Raw genomic sequence first — 17,896 nt, forward strand, 5'->3', positions numbered from 1 at the left:
ATCAATTTAATATAAGGACAAAAAACAATTAAAAGAATAAGAGTCAAAATTAATATAAAAAATAAAAACAATATTTTGATTGAATAGTAAAATTAAAAAGAATAATAACTTTTACAGAAGGCCCAAGAAAACAAATTAAAAATCAAAACAATGAGGATGAAATTAAAAAACATAATATCATTAATTTCAACTGAATGATGAAATTGAAAACCAATAAGATTTTTACAAAAGAACCAAAATAAAAAATAAAAAAATCCACAGAATGAAGACCAAGTTGGAGAATATGATATTTGGTAATTTGAGATTGAAAGACAAAATTGAAAACAAATAAAACTTATACAAAATAGTCAATACCAAAAACAAGAAATTAAAATAATAAGGATTGAAATTGAAATATCAACAACTAAAAGAGTCCAACTATAATTTTAAAGGGAAAAAAGGAAAAATAAAGAGAAAAAAAGCTAACCGGCGACAAACTGGAGGACAATAAAAGACATACATTGTATCAATAAAAAAAAAAAACAATGATGCTTTCACTAAGATAATAAAAAAAAGTATTTTTGAATGTTGAGAAATACCGTATGCATAGCTTAAGCATCTCCCATGTGCCTTTAGGTATACCACAAATGCATTTTAAACTAGATGACTCTTCATTCTAAACAAAAGTTATAAACCTTAGCTTAGTTCAACTCAATGGCTCTTCATTCTAGAGCTCAGCATTTTAAACTAGATTTTTTTTTTTAAAAATAAAAGGATAGGTTGTTTTGATTGAAAAAAAAACAATTGAGTTGACTCTACCTATAAACAATCCAAGCTTGAATCATATCTTGGTTTTGTAACTAAAATTTAAAGCAACAATCCAAATTGTAACCATGCTATAAAATTTCTATATGCATCCTTGCAGTTGATTAATGTTCTATAACAAAAATATCAAATATTAAAAGAGATATAAATGTGTATAATGAAAGATATATATATATATATATATGTATATATAAATTTATCTTTTAAATATTTTAAAAATAAATTTATATATTTTTAAAGCATGGAGAACATTGAGACTTGTCTAATTTATTTGTCTGTTAAATAAATTAAATAAATGCTACCTCAACGTGTGCTATATTGGGCTTTAAATTATCTTAGCCTAATGTTCAAGTTAAGAAAATATTTGGAATAATAATAAATATTATTTTTTAAAATATTTTTTTGTTTAAAAATATATTAAAATAATATAATTTTTTATTTTTTAAAATTAATTTTTAATATTATTAGATTAAAATTATTTAAAAAAATATATATATAAATGTTTTTTTAAAACATTAAAAATTAGCAAAACGGTGCAACCGCCGCTCAATACAATTAATTAACAATCTATTATACTCATGCCAATATATCATATTTGGTATTTCTTAACAGACACAAAAGCTAAAACCCTAAATCATCGGATGACAAACAAATTACAAAACCCTTTAAAACCCAACTCATATTTTTGATCAAAAAAAAAAAAAAATGATGAGAAGATTACTCTCTTCATTGCTCTCATCAACCCCACTCTTAACTCCCAAAACCACCTCAATTTCCACTTTCACTGCAATTCAAACTCTCAAAGACTCAAACTTTGCAAATGGGGCATCTGGATTTATGGGTTTTAGGGCTTATAGTTTGTTAAGTTTGAATGATTTGAGGGACAATGTGCCAAGGAAGCAGAAGACAAGAAAGGGTCGTGGTATTGGGTCTGGTAAAGGAAAGACGGCAGGGAGAGGTCATAAAGGACAGAAAGCTAGAGGGACTATGAAGTTTGGTTTTGAAGGTGGACAGACTCCAATGCGAAGGCGTTTGCCCAAAAGGGGGTTTAAGAACCCCTTTAGTCTCACTTTTCAGGTATATTTTCCTAGTCTCTAAGCTCCTCATTCTGTCTATTGTTTTGAATTGGAAAAAAAAAATGGAACCTGGGGTCTGTTATCTATTGGTTTTTAGTTTTTATTTAGAGCAATGAAGCCTAATTTGCATTTGATATGAAAATGTAGCTGTGGTTAAGTGATTGGTAATTGCAGCTTGTCAAAATTCAATTTTTTGTTGTTTTGAGGATTCGCTGCTGAGATTGATTAGGAATGAAAGTCCTTTTTTTTTTTTCTTTTTCTTTGTAGGGATCATAACAGACACGAGGTTAGTCTAGGATTATATGTTAACCTGAAAGAATGCTTAATTAGACGCCCAGAAGAATTTTTGGAGTCGTGTTTTGAGTTTATAGTTGTGCTATTCTGCACTACGTTTCAAATGAGCTGTGCTTGCTTTATGGATGCTAGGATAAAATGTAGGGATAAAGAAAGTGAAATGGAAAAACTCTTCTTTGATGGGATGCAATCTAAATAGTTGTATTTTGCTGAGTTGATGGCTGTTGTTTTCTCTGGTATTAGATAAAGAAAAACAATCCATTAACATTATTTCAAATTTGTTATATTTATTGACTATTTGAATATTGCTATTGATTTCATCCCTTCTTGTAAGTATATTGTTAATGGTCTCCATTCTTTTGCTCATGCCTTGCTCGTTTACTCCTGTGCTTTCTCTGGCAGCCAGTAGGTTTGGGAAAGATTGCGAAACTTATCAATGCAGGGAAAATAGATTCCCATGAATTAATCACAATGAAAATCCTCAAGGTATGTTAGTGTCCCACTTTAGATCTCAAATCTAAGCCACTGCGCCATGGTGGGCCTTGGTCTGTGCTGATCATTACAATTATTCCAACAGGATACTGCGGCCATTGGGAAGCAGATAAAAGATGGAGTAAGACTGATGGGACGTGGTGCGGAGAAGATCCAATGGCCTATTCATCTAGAGGTAAATTTTATTTGAAAAGTTTCTGCATTTATACAAACTTGACTAGAAGCCTTGATTTCAAGTATTCTTGAGGCAATCCAAAGTGCCCTGAGGCATCATTATATAATTTATAGTTTGTGTCCAAATCCTCTGGAATTTAGTTTTTGTTGGTTCAATGATGACAGCATCAAGTATGCAAGCAAGCTATTAAATAAAGAAACACTGGGGTTTTAGCTGCGGTGGCACTATAGGCATAACATTCCAGCAAACTGCTAGGTTTTCCCCTTGCACTTGAATTTTTTTCCCCTCTATTGTTATCGTTGTCTGAACTTAATGAACAAACAAATTTCTAGAAAGCTGTCAAAAATGTGCTGACTCACAGATTCTACTTCTTTTACTTGTTGTTCAAATAGGGGAAACAATTATCCAAATTATAAGAATCTGCATTTTACATTAATCAGAGTGTTTGAAACAGGCCACTTAAGCATATATCAATTTTGTGTGATGGAAATTATATGTTTTACATTTTAAGTACAAGTTAAGATCCAGAATTCAGAGCTAAAACTATTAACTCCTTGGGGATGTGATACAATCCAATTATTGAGAAATTGGATTAGCTATAAACTATGCTAATTCCGAGGAGAGGAGATGGCTTGCTACCTGATTCTAACCATCTCCCCTTCCAAGAGTACTAACTAACTAACTGAATCTTCTCACCTATACTGCTTTTCCTACTAACTATACCAATTTGTACTGTAACAATGCCCCCTGCTTAAAGAACCTTGTCCTCAAGGTTCATTCATTGCTCGAGTTCTGTTTATAGGTACATTCCATTCTATGGTCATACATTTAGATCTTCTTCAATTGGATCCTTGATTTAAGTACTGAAACTCCAGCTTCAATGTCTTCAAGTTTCCAATCTACTTGGGGCTGGGCTGTTACTGCAATGTTGCCCCTGTTAGTGTAGACAATAGCACAACAACCTTCGGAAAAAAAACATTTGCAGCCATGATGTATGTTCTGTGATCAAATATTCTCCAGTTTCTTTTTCTAAACTTACAATTCCATCGAACCAATCTAGTGATTAAGAGGCTCCAAATTTTCAGGAACATTTCGTATTTTCCAAATATTTCAAGGCTTCCAACATAACAGTAAGGTTGTCGCTGCATAAACCCATGTTCTTGTCGAGCTATAACCCATTTGAAGACAAAGATTTATTGCTTGTTTATCACTGTCAATCTTCCAAAACAAACAAGCCTGCCTGATTTCCTTGATGTCCAAAAACAGTTGCTTTTGGAGTGTAAAGCAATTATGCAACCAGAACATTTCACAGAATTTCATTTTGACAACACAATTTGTCAGGGCTTGATGTCTGATAAAAGAATTGATTGATATTCCAAGCAAGTCACTAGCCTCCAAAGTCCATGTTTCTACACCTTGCCATAGAATATGTATCGAATACCCGATACCATCCAATTCAATTTTCCCCTTTGTTGCAACCTTGAATACAAAAATGTTATGATTACATAGACAAGATCACAACCACCTTTTATGCCCGCAATCACTTTTCTGAAAGCATTCCCCATGTTGAATTATTTCACAACAACAGTCGTTGATTCTTTCATAATTTTTATCCAAGCAATTCATCCACTTAGTTCCAGAACCAAGCTATCATTTTTTTTCCAATAAATCTTCCAGCTGTAGCAGGTCACTGCCTAATACGGAATGCCTTGCACAATCAAATGTGTAAAAGCAGACATAAAATTCTTTTGATTTGGAAGAGAACCCATATGTGAATTGGTATACAAGGCTGTCATTGCTCACAAACAAAGAATCTGATGCTTCTTTTATACTCTTTTGTGCACATGCATAACTAGACATAGCCTCCACTTCTTCATGACAATCCCCGACTCTAACACCATTCCTTGTAAAATCTCCACCAAAAAATCCAACCTCCAAAAATTACATCCCTCAAAATACCACAAATTGAATCTCAAAATCATCACAACGCTGCCATTGATTCCTAATATCAGTTAAATGCTCTTGATTAGCTTTATCAATAGCATCAAGAACAAATTGACCTTATCTTGATTAATCACTACATTATCTTCCACGTTTTGACAATCTTGTAGCAACAAACCTTCACCAAATTATTCTCAATGGATAATTCAGTTTCCAGGCATTTCTTAAACTGAGTTTCAACAGTTTCTTTGATATCAGACCCGATGCAATCAGTTCCTAAAGAAATCCCATCCATGTTCTGATTTTTAGCAAAGAACTCAGAGCAATGATCATCTTTTATCCTGTATTTCATCAAGGCCCACAAAATTAATCAAATCAACAGCTGTAATATAGGACTTGGATTGAATCTGACTTGATTCTTGGGTATGCAAGGAAGGTTCTCATTCTCTAATCTCTGTTTCCTGTTGATTCATCAATGGCAGCATCTCCTTTTCATCTGTAGTGCTTTCATCTTGCAATAGCCTCTTCAAACTCTCAAGAATCTCATTCTTTAACTGATTAAGCTTCAAAGTCAATTCTTGAGTGGTCTGCTACGAATCTTTATCCAACACTGCTGGGTTGCGAGACTTTGGTATGTAAGTCTTTGATACTGAATTCTGATCAGATTCTTGATTTTGCAAGCAGGAGCAATGGTGCTTGCCATGGCTTGAATTCACTTTAAAGCTTTCTAATTGTGTCTCCTCAAAACTAGGCTGCGAAATTTAATATCTAATATCTAATCTACAAAACCCATCATAAATGCATCTTCCATGAAGGGAAGTTGTAGCTGATAGTGCATTTTGAAAGGATTGAAAATAGACCAGAGAAAGCCCTTCAAACTCTTCAATTTAGGGCACACAACCATATGGATTAAAGACCTGATGCAGGACATCCTTTGTAATAATCTGGTAATGAACCCTTACTGTAGGAACTTCCATTCTGGCCTTCAAGATTCAAGATTTATGGACAGTAGAGATGTTGAGATATGAATAAAAAGGAATTGAGCAATTAATGGCCAAGGATGAACTGCTCTGCTACCAATTGATACAATCCAATTATTGAGGAGTTGACTTAGCTATAAATATGTCCCCGAAGAGGGGAAGAGGAATATCAACCAATAATGGTAGGAAACAGGAAGAAATCTTATTGGTTGAAATAGAGAAAGTGACAGGAAAGAGAATTCAGAGAGAGGGAATCACAAATGCCAAAAGATACCTAGAACCCTAGCTAAAGTCCTTTCAAGACATGTAGGACTTGATAGTTGATTCTAACCGTCTCCCCTTTCAAGACTACTAACTAACTAATTGAATCTTCCCATCAATACTATTCCTACTAACTAACTATACCAATTTGTACTGTAACAGTGTCATGGAATTTCTTGACATGTTTGCTGAAATTGATTAAACTTATGCTCATAAATGATGTATACAGGTGTCAAGAGTTACTGTCAGGGCAAAGGAAGCAGTTGAAGCTGCTGGTGGATCTGTCAGACGAGTGCATTACAATAAGCTGGGTTTCCGGGCATTGCTTAAGCCTGAGTGGTTTGAAAAGAAGGGCAGGTTGTTGCCAAAGGCTGCCAGGCCTCCACCAAAGCTGAAAGATAAAGTTGATAGCATAGGCCGCTTGCCTGCCCCGACTAAACCTATTCCTTTTCACACTGAAGAAAAGGAGGCGGCCTCTGCTCCTACCTAGTTGATCAAACAATCATTTTGGGGTCACTTAAGAGTGTATTTTGATGAAGAAGTACTTCACAAGCATATTCTCTCCCCCACAAGGTCTTCAATTGCATTCTATTTTCACATGCTTTCCATGAATCATGCAGTGTTTAACAAGTGAAGCCGTGGAAACCTCCATTTTGATGGGCTCTTAAAGAAATAAGGGAGACTTTTTGCGATGTAATTCTAGTTTTGCAATCTTCTGGAACACAGATTTTTCTTCCAAACAAGAGCAACTTGTGAATGGGTTGAAGTAGGCAATGGGTTCTTAAGTTATCATTTTGTGACAATTTTGACTGGTTTGGTTCCAAACCAAAGGGTCCATTGGCCTCTTATTTTGCAATTTATTGTTTCTTTAAATCTTGTATCGAAAATAATATAAAGGACACTAGAAATACAGAGTGCAATCCCATCTTCATTTGCTCGTCATATCAGCTGGTAACTTTTCTTGGAAGGGTATCTACAATTCAACATCCACCCGCTCCACCCATGTCTTGGTCCTGTGACTAGCTAGCCCCTTATCATCTTCTAACCGATCAGTCCATCGACTTCATGGTTTTACCAACCGCGTTGGCACATCAGTGGATGCATTATACTTTGGTCTAGCTGGAAAAAATGAATCATATAAGCTATGTGCATGTTCTGCTTCTTGCTCTTTCCAACCATTGAGTTCATTTACCATCCAAAATATGGGGAAAAAAAATCCATCGTTTTCATCGATTTTCCGAACAATGCTGCGTGCTTTCTTGTCATCAACAAGAGAATCCCACCAAATTATCAATGAAAATCATTTCTTTTGTAGTTTAGAAGTTAAACAGGCTCCAAACACTAGCATACAATGGTATATAACTAGACACCAAGTCGTTTAGGCAAATCGTTCTTCATAACAAGGACCAAACTCTTTATCTTGCAATCCTGTGATCTGTTTTGGTGCATAAATCATGTGATCTGTTTTGGTGCATCTGTTTTCCGAAGAAATAATTTTATATTCCAGTGGATTCAGGCGACTGGCCACCCAGAGTTTAGTTCAATGATCAAAGTCACTGTTAACTTACCTTGATTTAAATGCTTTGTCAAAGTCACTGTTTTGTAGCGTCTGTCCACGCTTCCAAACACCTATAAATAGAGTTGCTCAAGAAGAAAAATCTATCAATTGAGAACTTGTTCCATTCCATGCATCGAAAAATAATATGCTTTGTGGTATGATAAAACTGAGTTCGTACTTGAGCTCACCAATTCCACCACCCCAAACTCTGCAGTTGCAGCTTCATCAGGAGCTCACAGTGGAAGCATTTTCCCGTTTTGGGGATTGAAAAAGAGGTGAAGTTTCTAACTTTTCAATGCATAGGTAATGCGAACATTTTGACGTTGTAAATCCAAGCATCTTAAATGCTGCATACATAGTTTATAAATTTACATAAACTTCAGTGCAGAAAAGGTTTCTGCCAATAATCAAATACACTTATCAGATACCTATGATCAATCTGAAGGGAATAAACTATAAGAATCATATGTAGCTTTGCTCGGCAAAGGCACCCAATAGGGAAAGCAGAGTTTCTTACTTCTTTCTCCTTATTAGAGAGTGAAACATTTGCCAATGCTGAGACTGTAGTTTACACCATTCTGTGAGGTTTAGTGCCTTTATGCCCAGGGAAGATTTTCAATTTTCTTTGAGAACATGAGAGAAAATCAATCTTCAATGAGCAAGAATGAATGCTCAAATATCAAATGTTGGAACTTCAGCATCAAAGCCATGAGAGGCCTGGTAAGCCAACCGGGCCAATATATTCCTGTAAGGATCACTTTCTCTTTTCTCCTTCAGAAAAGCAATGCAGTTTTCCACCTCAGATTTGACATGCAAGTATAATTCATGAGCTTTTTCCCGGTCTCTTAATTCCTGCTTCCTCCCTTCAGCACAAAATTGAGAATTCAAGTCAGTACTCCACTGGCATTAAGAATATGTATAAAAAAATATTGCAAAATTTCTACCACTGTTACTCAAATGCTGTTATTAATTGAACATTCTTGGACAAGTTCATAAAACAGTTTTAGCAGCTTTCTTTATAATTTTAGTTCAGAATAAGGCACTTTCATTACTCGGAGCTGATCTTGAACTTCTTGAGAAATGCGGACATGAAGCAGCAACAATAGTTGTGGGTAATGTTTTAGACATGATATTGGCAAGGTGCAGAAGCATATAATTAGGCTGGCTGGAAAGCCTTAGGTGTAGAGTGTTGACACATGTTTTTTCTGCTACATCCATGATTATTATTACTATGCAGATAATCAATGGTAACGAGTTGTCCAATGACCATACCTTCTGTTTCAATTGGTTTCCCAAAATAGTAATAGAACCTGCCTGGGAATTTTGGTACAATTCCTACCTGGTGCAGATCTTGTTGTCCCACCTCACCACCCGCTTCAGTCCTATCAGCAAAACAATATGAAAGATCTAAACATTGAAGCAGTCAAGTAAAAGAAAAAAAAATTGGAGCCAAGAAGATAAACTCAATATGGGTGAGATTTAATGGAAGGAAATCAAGGAAAACAAAGATTCACATACCTCAAACTCACAACCTCTTCTGATAACCCTTTTATGTAATCCCTAAGGAAAGGAATCTTCATTTGATCATCATAATCAAATACCACCTGAAAAACCATGAATACAAGCAATCAGTTATTATGAGACTAACCCAGCTTGATTTTAATTGATTGTAAGAGATTGCGTGTCTGATATGAGCCGAACACAAGGCTTAGTGTTAACATAGATACGCCAGAGAAGAGACAGCAAGAAAAAGTTCATGCACAGAATTTCTGCAGGCGCACACTAACTGATATTGAGAAATCTAGCCTTATACTACATTGTTATAAATCTTGTGAGTTCTAAAAAAAATTAGTGCTTTCTTTTTAATGTCTCCTTTGGGTTTCCCAAATAATAAGAAGTCAAACATGCTCTGATGACAAATGCACACAAAAATATACATGCCCTTAGTGTCAAGATTTTGAGTAAAGAGCATTTGTCACAGAGCAAGATATATTCCATTAGCAAGATAAAAATAAATAAATCATAATGTGGCGCATCTATATGCAAAAAAGTGATGTAAATCAATCAGATAGAAATGAAGTCCTTAAGACTTACTTCACCAAAATCATCCTCTCCAACAACACCAAATGGCACAATTTTGGCTCCAAACCTAGATGCCATTCTGACAAACTCTGACTTTTCTGGCCAGAATAACTTGTATTCTTCACCCTGAATAGCATGAAGAGTCAATCATTTGCAGAGCTATTTCAATTTGTTTATATATATTAAGTCCGTTTTCTCTTAGTGGCCAAATGGACCATTGCCACTTCATTATATTTTCATAGTCTTTGAAACAAATTAGTTCTCTTTTTTTTCTTGGAAGGCAAGTAGAATAGTAGAAATATGTTACTTTATTCTTGTATAGTCTTGCGATTGTTAGATTCAAGATTCAAACTTAAAAGAACATAAAATTAAACTTCTTTTGAAATGTAAAACCACCTATCTCAGTAAAATGTATCTATCAGAAGCATTACCTTCCGATGATAGGCCTCCCGCATTCCTCCTGGGTATAATAGTGCATGAGCCTTTGAAGACATAAGTTTGTAGAAATTGCTTCCTGAAACAGGAACTGCACCCATAGTTCTGACCGCATCGAATTGTTGCAATGGAGGCATCATCCCCTCTTTCTTCAATTTCACGTACAACATTGGATGTGTTATCCCTCTTATAAGAATATTTCTTTCCAACAAAAAGTTGGATATCAATGGGATCACTTCAAATCCCATTAGCATGTGATAACCAACATACAATACTGGTCCTTCTGAAGGAACTCCAGCAAGGCCCCTCACAATCTTCCCATCTTGAAAATATGAGAGCATCACAGGACTTGTGGCCAGCACAAACAATCTAAAACATAGTAATAATTATGAGAAATTGTAGTTAAAGCAAACACAATTTCAGGACTCATTTAATGATGAGGACTAAGGACTATAGCAAATTTCAGGTTGGCTTTGACCATATACAAATCAATGTTGCATGATACATTGCACAAACCCTACCAAGACGTGATCTTCAAATTAATGCTTGAGAAGAAGTTGATATAAGCATAGTATTTCCCATACCCACTAATGTCATGCCAACAACAGACTGATGAAGTTAGAGAAATTGTTTCCCTGTTCAACTGATAGAAAATATACCTTTAATATGTAAGACAGTAAAATGGGGCTACCTGTTCGAATCATATAATTTTTTGAATTCAAGAGGGGTTGGTGGTATGTAATCTGATATGTAGTCAAGATACTTTCCACGACGATAGCAACTAGCTCCCTTGATGATATTTGCCAAATCAACATCATGTTCCTGCCACAAATGGGTATAATTACAAGGAAACTTGAAAGATAACATATTGAAACATGGTATCTTTTCAGTGCATAGATAGATGAGAGTGGGAGAACTTATCTTACCAAGAAGAGGAAATGACCACTGTCGTTAAACTTGCGAATCTCACATTTTGGGAGTGCAACATATAGCCTTTGACCTTCTTCTTCACTTCGAAGAAGCTGATCTCTTCCACTGAGAAAAGGCAAACAACAAATCAGACTCTAAGCAGCAAAGGTGCTAGTATGCAGGAAACACAACGAAAATAAATTTATGGAAGTTAGAACTCCAATTCTGGAAGCAAATGTATTTGGATTTTCCATCGATTTAAATTCCAATGATATGGAAATGACAATGCCTAGTTACTGCGTATGATGTCATAGTTTATATTATAGACTTCATAAAGGAGAATTTTTTATTGTTCTAATCAAAAATTTTATTATTCATGGATTAGCTAAATAAAGATGCATTTAGTAGAGTTAAAGCTGGGTGCTAAATAATAATTCTCGTGCTTTTGTTGCTATTTAGCTATTTAAACGAGTTTGAAAAAGAGTTGAAACATTTATACAACTGACATTTGATAAATTATGCATGAGAAACAGACCTAGAAAGGACAAGTGTTTGAGATTTCACAGCATGGAGGCGTGAATTGGCATATGCCGAAGCTGTTTTAAGCATCTGTAGCTTCCAAAGAAGGGTTTCTCTAGGTAATATATTAGCCAGAGCCTGCAACAGCTACGATCAGTTTCTTTCCACAAGAGTAACACCACATGACTTGGTGTAAGCACCAGCATAAGAAAAGTGAAGACGAGATGACACCATCATCTTACATAAACTTTTAAATGTCAGCTAGGCTATATATTTTGATTAATTTCTCTTTATGATCAATTAGAAATATGGCCTGTCAATGCCATGTTCATAAATATTACAGGAGACACTTAAGAGTTGATGAGAAGTCAAGTGAAACCAGTCTTTTATAGTTTCATTAAGACTGTACTATCGTTTTTCAAACAAGTGTAATTTATATCAATCAGGTTAACATGTCCTAAAGTGAAATCTTACGTTGAGGTAAGATGACATTGCAACCAAATCTTGTGATAATCCTCCAATTGTTTGTTCTAGAGGAAATCCCTTCACTGCATTGTCCATGGCCATCCTCAAAGAATCACCTAGATAGATGGAGCATAATTGCTGGTGTAAGCAGGATAAAATATTGTATACACGACACTTTATTTTCCATGATTTATTGAGTTATCAATATTCAGATAATAACAAGCAAATGGGAAAAACAGAGGAAAATAAAAATCCACCAAAACTGCAAAACAAGACTGTAAACCACACTGCAAAATCAAATTGAGCTTATTAAGCTTGATATTTAGCCCTGTATCTTTTTGGTGGATTCCATTGGGTGGTGAGCTATCCTAAACTCTAATCTCTGAGGTGATTATTTTTTCTGTATCTCTAAAGGGTTGAAAAAAAAAACCTATCCTTCATTCATCCTTCCTCCACATTTTCATTTCCACCATCCAAACTAACCAGAAATTTGTTGGCACCGGCCTCTGAATTTTTTCGGTACCAGTAGAGAAGCATAATAATATAAAACTCTTCAGCTACACCTCCATGCCCAATTTTCAGCTCACTTCCAAGTAAACCCTCTTTGATTTATGGATTTACATAACTGAGCACCTACTCTCAAGTTTCAATCAATAGAGGACCATGTAAATTGTTTCCCAATTTTCACGATGAAATTGGATAAGGATAATGCAGGAAGCCAGAGCTACTAAGGGTGGATTGCAAGGTTATTTTCAGGAAAATCAAAAGATTCCCCCAATAAATCAAAAGATTAACAGACAAAATCTTATAGAACTAATCAGAAACTTGCATTGCAACTGACACCAAACATCAGTTCGTATGCAGAACAAAATATTGCATAAAACGTTTACTTTTCAAATATTTTGGTATGGTCAATATTACCCCTTTTCTAAAAAATAAACAGGTTGTTTTACCTCTTAGCATAATCAAATATCTATTTGAAGCAACAAAAAATATCAGGAAATATAACTCTAGTGGACAAGGTGAACCTGTCATCAAGCTCAACATATAAGGAATGGTAAGCTGGTGCTGGAAGGGTAAGACTTCCAATAAGGGTATTAGAGGCTGCAGCTGTGACTTCTCAAAAGACGTTGCTGCAATAAATCATCAAACAAAAATCATATGTAACTGAGCAAGATGAACAAACTCTTCTAAAAGCGCATGTGATTATTGGACTAAATCTAAGCTTTTCTTCTCATGATCTAACAGAGAGCTCTGCTTTACATTAATTATCCAAAGTTAAAGATCCATTTATGTTATTCATCGGCATAAAAATTCCATTTATTTGCTCAGTCACATAGGTCCTTGCTCATGTTGATTCTCTATTACCTCCGCCATAGATATGGGGAAAGTACTGAATGTCTCAAATTTCATTGGATGATAGATAAGGTATCAATTTTTCACCTGGATTAGCCAAAACAAGTACAAGATCAACATCAGGGTTACGAGCTGCGACAGCCAGGGCAAGACATGCTCCAAGAGATTCTCCAGCAAGATATATAGGTCTATTAGGGAAACAGTAACTCTCTGATCTTACTGTCCTTTCAATAAGCTTCACTAGGCCTGAATCATGAGAATCCTTTTAAAAATTGCTTATACAAATACAAGAGCTCATCTCTATTACAAATAACACGTATCAAACAGGTTACAGGGTAAAAAAAACTACCTAGAAAGGATGTTCTGTCCTTAACTGGAATATGCAAGCACCATATGTCGAAAATCCTAGTTTCAAGAAGAGAGAAAAATCATATATTAACCAGCATAACCATTAACGCAAGGCAGAATATGTGGACAGGAAATAGAAAGTCATGTAATGATTATATGTTGGTTTTGGATGATCCACAAAAAAATAAAAAAAAAATCTGATGTAATAGTGTCAAGGTATCTGAGGAAATACTTACTTCCCCAGAGTATTGTGCTGCTTGCTAAGTCCTAGTCCAATACCATCAATCCCTGCAAAATTCAGAATCTTTTACTTAACAGTTAAAGTTTATTTTTTTTTGGAACAGCAACTGTAGAAGTTTGAACTGACTAATTTGAAAGTGAGAAATGAAAACCCAGTACAAACAGGCTGAAAACTTGAAAATGGAAGTGCTATCAACATTGCATAACCTTCACAGTCCTAATCTACAAAATTTTAAATTTAGATATAAAAAAGTGAAATTTCAAAAAACAAAAATAAAAATGATTGAGGACTAACATACAATCCAAGGTCCAGCAAACCTTATTAACTAAACTAGAGAAAAGAAAAAAGGTTTGCATCATTCAACAATCATTAAACTTTGTGTATTTTTGTAAACCAGAGTTAAGTCCATGTCTCCCATTACTTTTTTGTTCTTTTTTTTCCCCGACAATATGGGGTATCATCTAACCAGCTTGTCCATCAACATCAACTGAAAATAAATTCTCTTTTCAAATAAATTTTAAAGACGCGGTGATTATGAGAGAGAGAGAGCAAAGCTCTCTTACCGTAATGAAAAGGAAACTAAATCTTCTAAAAGGATGGCAATCGGATTTCTACTATATTTCTACCTTTTTCGTTTAAAAAAAATTAAAATATTAAGATTTAGGTATTCAAATACCATTTATATCCAATATAAAATAAAATAGTGATATTGCCACATAAATAATTTTAAATTAGGTTCGACAATACATATACTCTATCTATTTTCCTATTAGCTAAGATAATTATCTAAAAAAACCCATCTATCAAAATCAATTTGAGTTGGCATCCGATACGTTTGAATTAAATTTACATTACTATCTTCCAATAATTACTTTTATTAATAAAAAGAAAGGTTAAATTGTTAAAAAAAAGCCTTGAATATTAGGGAAAAAAACAAAAACAAAACCCCTTAGAATAAAAACAAAATCATAATTTTTCATTTTAAACAATATATATATATAAATACCTTTTGCATTTGGATTTTATATATATACACACACACACACCTTTTGCATTTGGATTTTCATGGGCTTTTCCATCCATTTCTATTATTTAGGAGTAAATTAAAAAAATTAAACATCATCAAAAATTAAATATCAACATTGAGAAATTGATGAGAAATTCTTAAAATTCTTCTAATCCCTCTCCTTTTCTCTATGAGAAAAAAAAATTAAAATCTATTTTTAATTAAACATAATTAACATGAACCATTCAAATCAAAATTCAAATTAAACCAACAATTAATAAAAATGAATTATTTTTCTTTTTTATTAGGAGTTGTAAAGAAAGACTAGATTATTTATCCATGGATCATTTTCATTTAAGTTAAGAAATATTCAAGCATTGATAATATGTTTTGAAAAAAAAAATTAAACAATGTAAAGATTAATTTGATGTGACCCGGTCAACTTGGGTTTAATTTATCAAACCTGGATCATGAAACCGGGTGAAATTTAATAGAAAAAAAATTAAATTAAACTATAAAGTTCAATTCTCAAGCAATCTAACATCGAATGATAAAATTAAAAAAAAATTAATTAAAAAGATGATAAAGAAACATGAGTCAACTCGGTTTAATCCACCAAATCCTTGACTCAAGTAATAAGACTAAAATAATAGAAAATAAACCGAAATAAATTATGAAATTTAATTTTCAATCAAATAATAAAAAATAAAATTAAAAAATTAATTACAAAAAAAAACTAAAAAACCTAATCAACTGCATTAATTTATAAAAATTGTGACTTGAGTTATAAAATTGAAATAACTTTATAAAATATAAATTAAAAAAAACCTTAGTTTTGAATAAATCTAATAGTCAAGATAAATTGAAACAAAAAAAAATTAAGAAAAAAAAATAAAAAGAAAGAGAGGAGGGGAAGACATCTACTCACTTAGTTCTTATTGATTGTGGAATTAAGAGGAATGTTTTGGGCTTTTTCATCCATTTCTATTATTTAGAGGTAAATTCGAAGAATCATATTGTTTAGGATCAAGAATGTTTTTGGTTAAGGGAGGTGTTCGTTTTTGAAATAAGTACGGTTCAGGGAGCATTTTACGATTTGACGAAGTTGTTATTCTTATAAAAGGAAACTTTCCACTTTCCAGTAAATTCGTGATCTACTTATGTAAATAAATATTAGCTAATCTACAAAAATAATCAGATAATAAATTGGCAAAAAAGGACTGACCAGGCAAAAATAGAAGAAGAGGAGAGTTGTCCAACCGGGATCCACACTCCAACGGAGAGAACCACCGTGGCGGGCCACCACCACCACCGTCTGATTTAGCAATAAAATTCTTCGACTCCTCAAAATAATCCTCCAGGCTTTTTCTACTACTTCTCAACTCCATCTCAGTTTTCTCTAACTCCAGTGCATACGGATTCTTTTGCTTCTCTTTCATTCCTTCTCCTTCTTCACTCTCCTTCAACCTTCCATTGCTTACATGATTCCTCATCGTCGTTTCATTTCTCTCCGTTGTCGTTTCAGTTGATATCGCTTGCTCTGTTGAAACAGCCAAACGACGAGCCGTATTTGATACATGGTTCAGTTTCAATCTACCGTTTGACAAAGGCGATGTGGACGGCGGTGCACAGCAACGGACTGACGGGAAAAAACTACCTACGGTGGTGACGGTTGACATGGTGGAGTACCTTCTTCTATCTTTCTCTGTTTCTCTTGTTTGGAGGTCATTACCTATAAATTGGTGTGATGTTTTCACTAAAATTTTATATTTTTTCAGTTTGGTTTTTAATTTTTTTTTGAATGATTTAATTTTAATTAAATAATAATTAATTTTGAACCCTTATAAAAAATAAAATTAAAAAAGAAAAAATTAAAATATAAAATATAAAAAATATGAGTGAAGTGATATAAGTTTTGAAAATAATGATTCTTTAACTTAAATAATTATACAAAATCGGTCTCATAATGTTTTTTCAATTTTATTTTGTTATAAAAAATTATTTTTGTTATTTTTTTTATTATGATTGAAAGAGAATAGAGAAACATCGTTGAATTTCAGCGATAAAAAAAATATATATTATGAACATCAATTTAGCTATCAAAATAAACAATATTTATGTCAAATTGTTTTATTTCATGAAAAAAGTTCATATTAGGTATTTTTGTTTCTTAAAAGTTCGTGAAAAAATAGATCTGAGTTAGAGTTGATTTTTGATTTCAAGTTGAGTTCTGTTTTTAGAAAAGTTTTTTGAAGTCATAAATAAGTTTATCATGGTTTCTAAGATGCTTTAGATAAATAACAGGTTGAAAAATGAGCTTTTAGGTTAAAAGAACCTTGAGCCCGATTTTCCGGCTACTGGCTGAAATTTGGACAAAATAAATAACATGTCATCTGATTTTTTTTTCAAGAAAATAAAGGGGGTGACATGTCGTCCTCCTAGGTGCAGTTAAAAATAAAAGGGCCCAATCACGTGGGTCCTAATGAAATGACTGGTAGACAGCCAGACCCAACAACATCTAATTCTTTTTTTTTTAATTTCAATTATTGTTTTTTTTTAAAAAACATAATTATATTTATATTGATACGTCTTTTCTCATTTATTTTATTTAGAGAATCTCTTTTAAATAATAATAATTTTTTGGTTATGTGTTTAATTTTCAAAAAAGTTTTTTTGATTTATCTATTTTTTTAATCTTTTGTACTGATGAGCTGTATTTTTGAAAATAAAAAATATTTATTTTCAGATGATATTTCTAATATGTGTAGCTTTATATATATATATATTTTTATTTAATCATTTTAATATATTTGTTTATTTTCATTTGATTAAATAAAAATATTTTAATAAATAAAAATTAGCAAACATTATCGGGTAAATGTTCCATCTTGCGAGATTAAATATTTTGATCTACATTTATCTATCGGTTTTTTAAATTTTATTTTTAGATGTTG

The 17,896-nt window shown here is 33.2% G+C and overlaps 2 protein-coding genes across 2 annotated transcripts; one reads left to right on the plus strand and one right to left on the minus strand.

Annotated features, from left to right (window-relative positions):
* Nucleotides 1–1,394: 1,394 nt before the first annotated feature.
* On the plus strand, nt 1,395–6,965 carry LOC133691668 (uncharacterized). Its single transcript, XM_062112271.1, has 4 exons — nt 1,395–1,881; nt 2,577–2,660; nt 2,752–2,841; nt 6,253–6,965. The coding sequence occupies exons 1-4, from the start codon at nt 1,510–1,512 to the stop codon at nt 6,511–6,513; spliced, it is 807 nt and encodes a 268-aa protein (XP_061968255.1). The 5' UTR covers nt 1,395–1,509; the 3' UTR covers nt 6,514–6,965.
* Nucleotides 6,966–7,885: 920 nt separating this feature from the next.
* On the minus strand, nt 7,886–16,693 carry LOC133695351 (phytyl ester synthase 2, chloroplastic-like). Its single transcript, XM_062117299.1, has 14 exons — nt 16,168–16,693; nt 13,932–13,983; nt 13,697–13,752; nt 13,435–13,593; nt 13,020–13,124; nt 12,001–12,107; nt 11,543–11,664; nt 11,025–11,133; nt 10,790–10,920; nt 10,095–10,467; nt 9,676–9,789; nt 9,100–9,185; nt 8,854–8,963; nt 7,886–8,444 (listed from the first exon to the last, which is right to left on the minus strand). The coding sequence occupies exons 1-14, from the start codon at nt 16,619–16,621 to the stop codon at nt 8,254–8,256; spliced, it is 2,169 nt and encodes a 722-aa protein (XP_061973283.1). The 5' UTR covers nt 16,622–16,693; the 3' UTR covers nt 7,886–8,253.
* Nucleotides 16,694–17,896: the final 1,203 nt, after the last annotated feature.

The sequence above is a fragment of the Populus nigra genome, chromosome 1, assembly GCF_951802175.1.
Source record: "Populus nigra chromosome 1, ddPopNigr1.1, whole genome shotgun sequence".
NCBI classification, from domain to species: Eukaryota; Viridiplantae; Streptophyta; class Magnoliopsida; order Malpighiales; family Salicaceae; genus Populus; species Populus nigra.

Bases quoted from the DNA above. Each gene is read 5' to 3' on its own strand.
- LOC133691668 (XM_062112271.1), top strand. From the start codon at position 1,510: ATGATGAGAAGATTACTCTCTTCATTGCTCTCATCAACCCCACTCTTA. The intron at 1,882-2,576 runs GTATATTTTCCT...TTTCTCTGGCAG, and splicing joins CCTTTAGTCTCACTTTTCAG to CCAGTAGGTTTGGGAAAGAT. The intron at 2,842-6,252 runs GTAAATTTTATT...TGATGTATACAG, and splicing joins AATGGCCTATTCATCTAGAG to GTGTCAAGAGTTACTGTCAG.
- LOC133695351 (XM_062117299.1), bottom strand. From the start codon at position 16,621: ATGTCAACCGTCACCACCGTAGGTAGTTTTTTCCCGTCAGTCCGTTGC. The intron at 13,594-13,696 runs GTAGTTTTTTTT...CTCATGATTCAG, and splicing joins GGACAGAACATCCTTTCTAG to GCCTAGTGAAGCTTATTGAA. The intron at 11,665-12,000 runs GTAAGATTTCAC...TAGCTGTTGCAG, and splicing joins CAATGTCATCTTACCTCAAC to GCTCTGGCTAATATATTACC.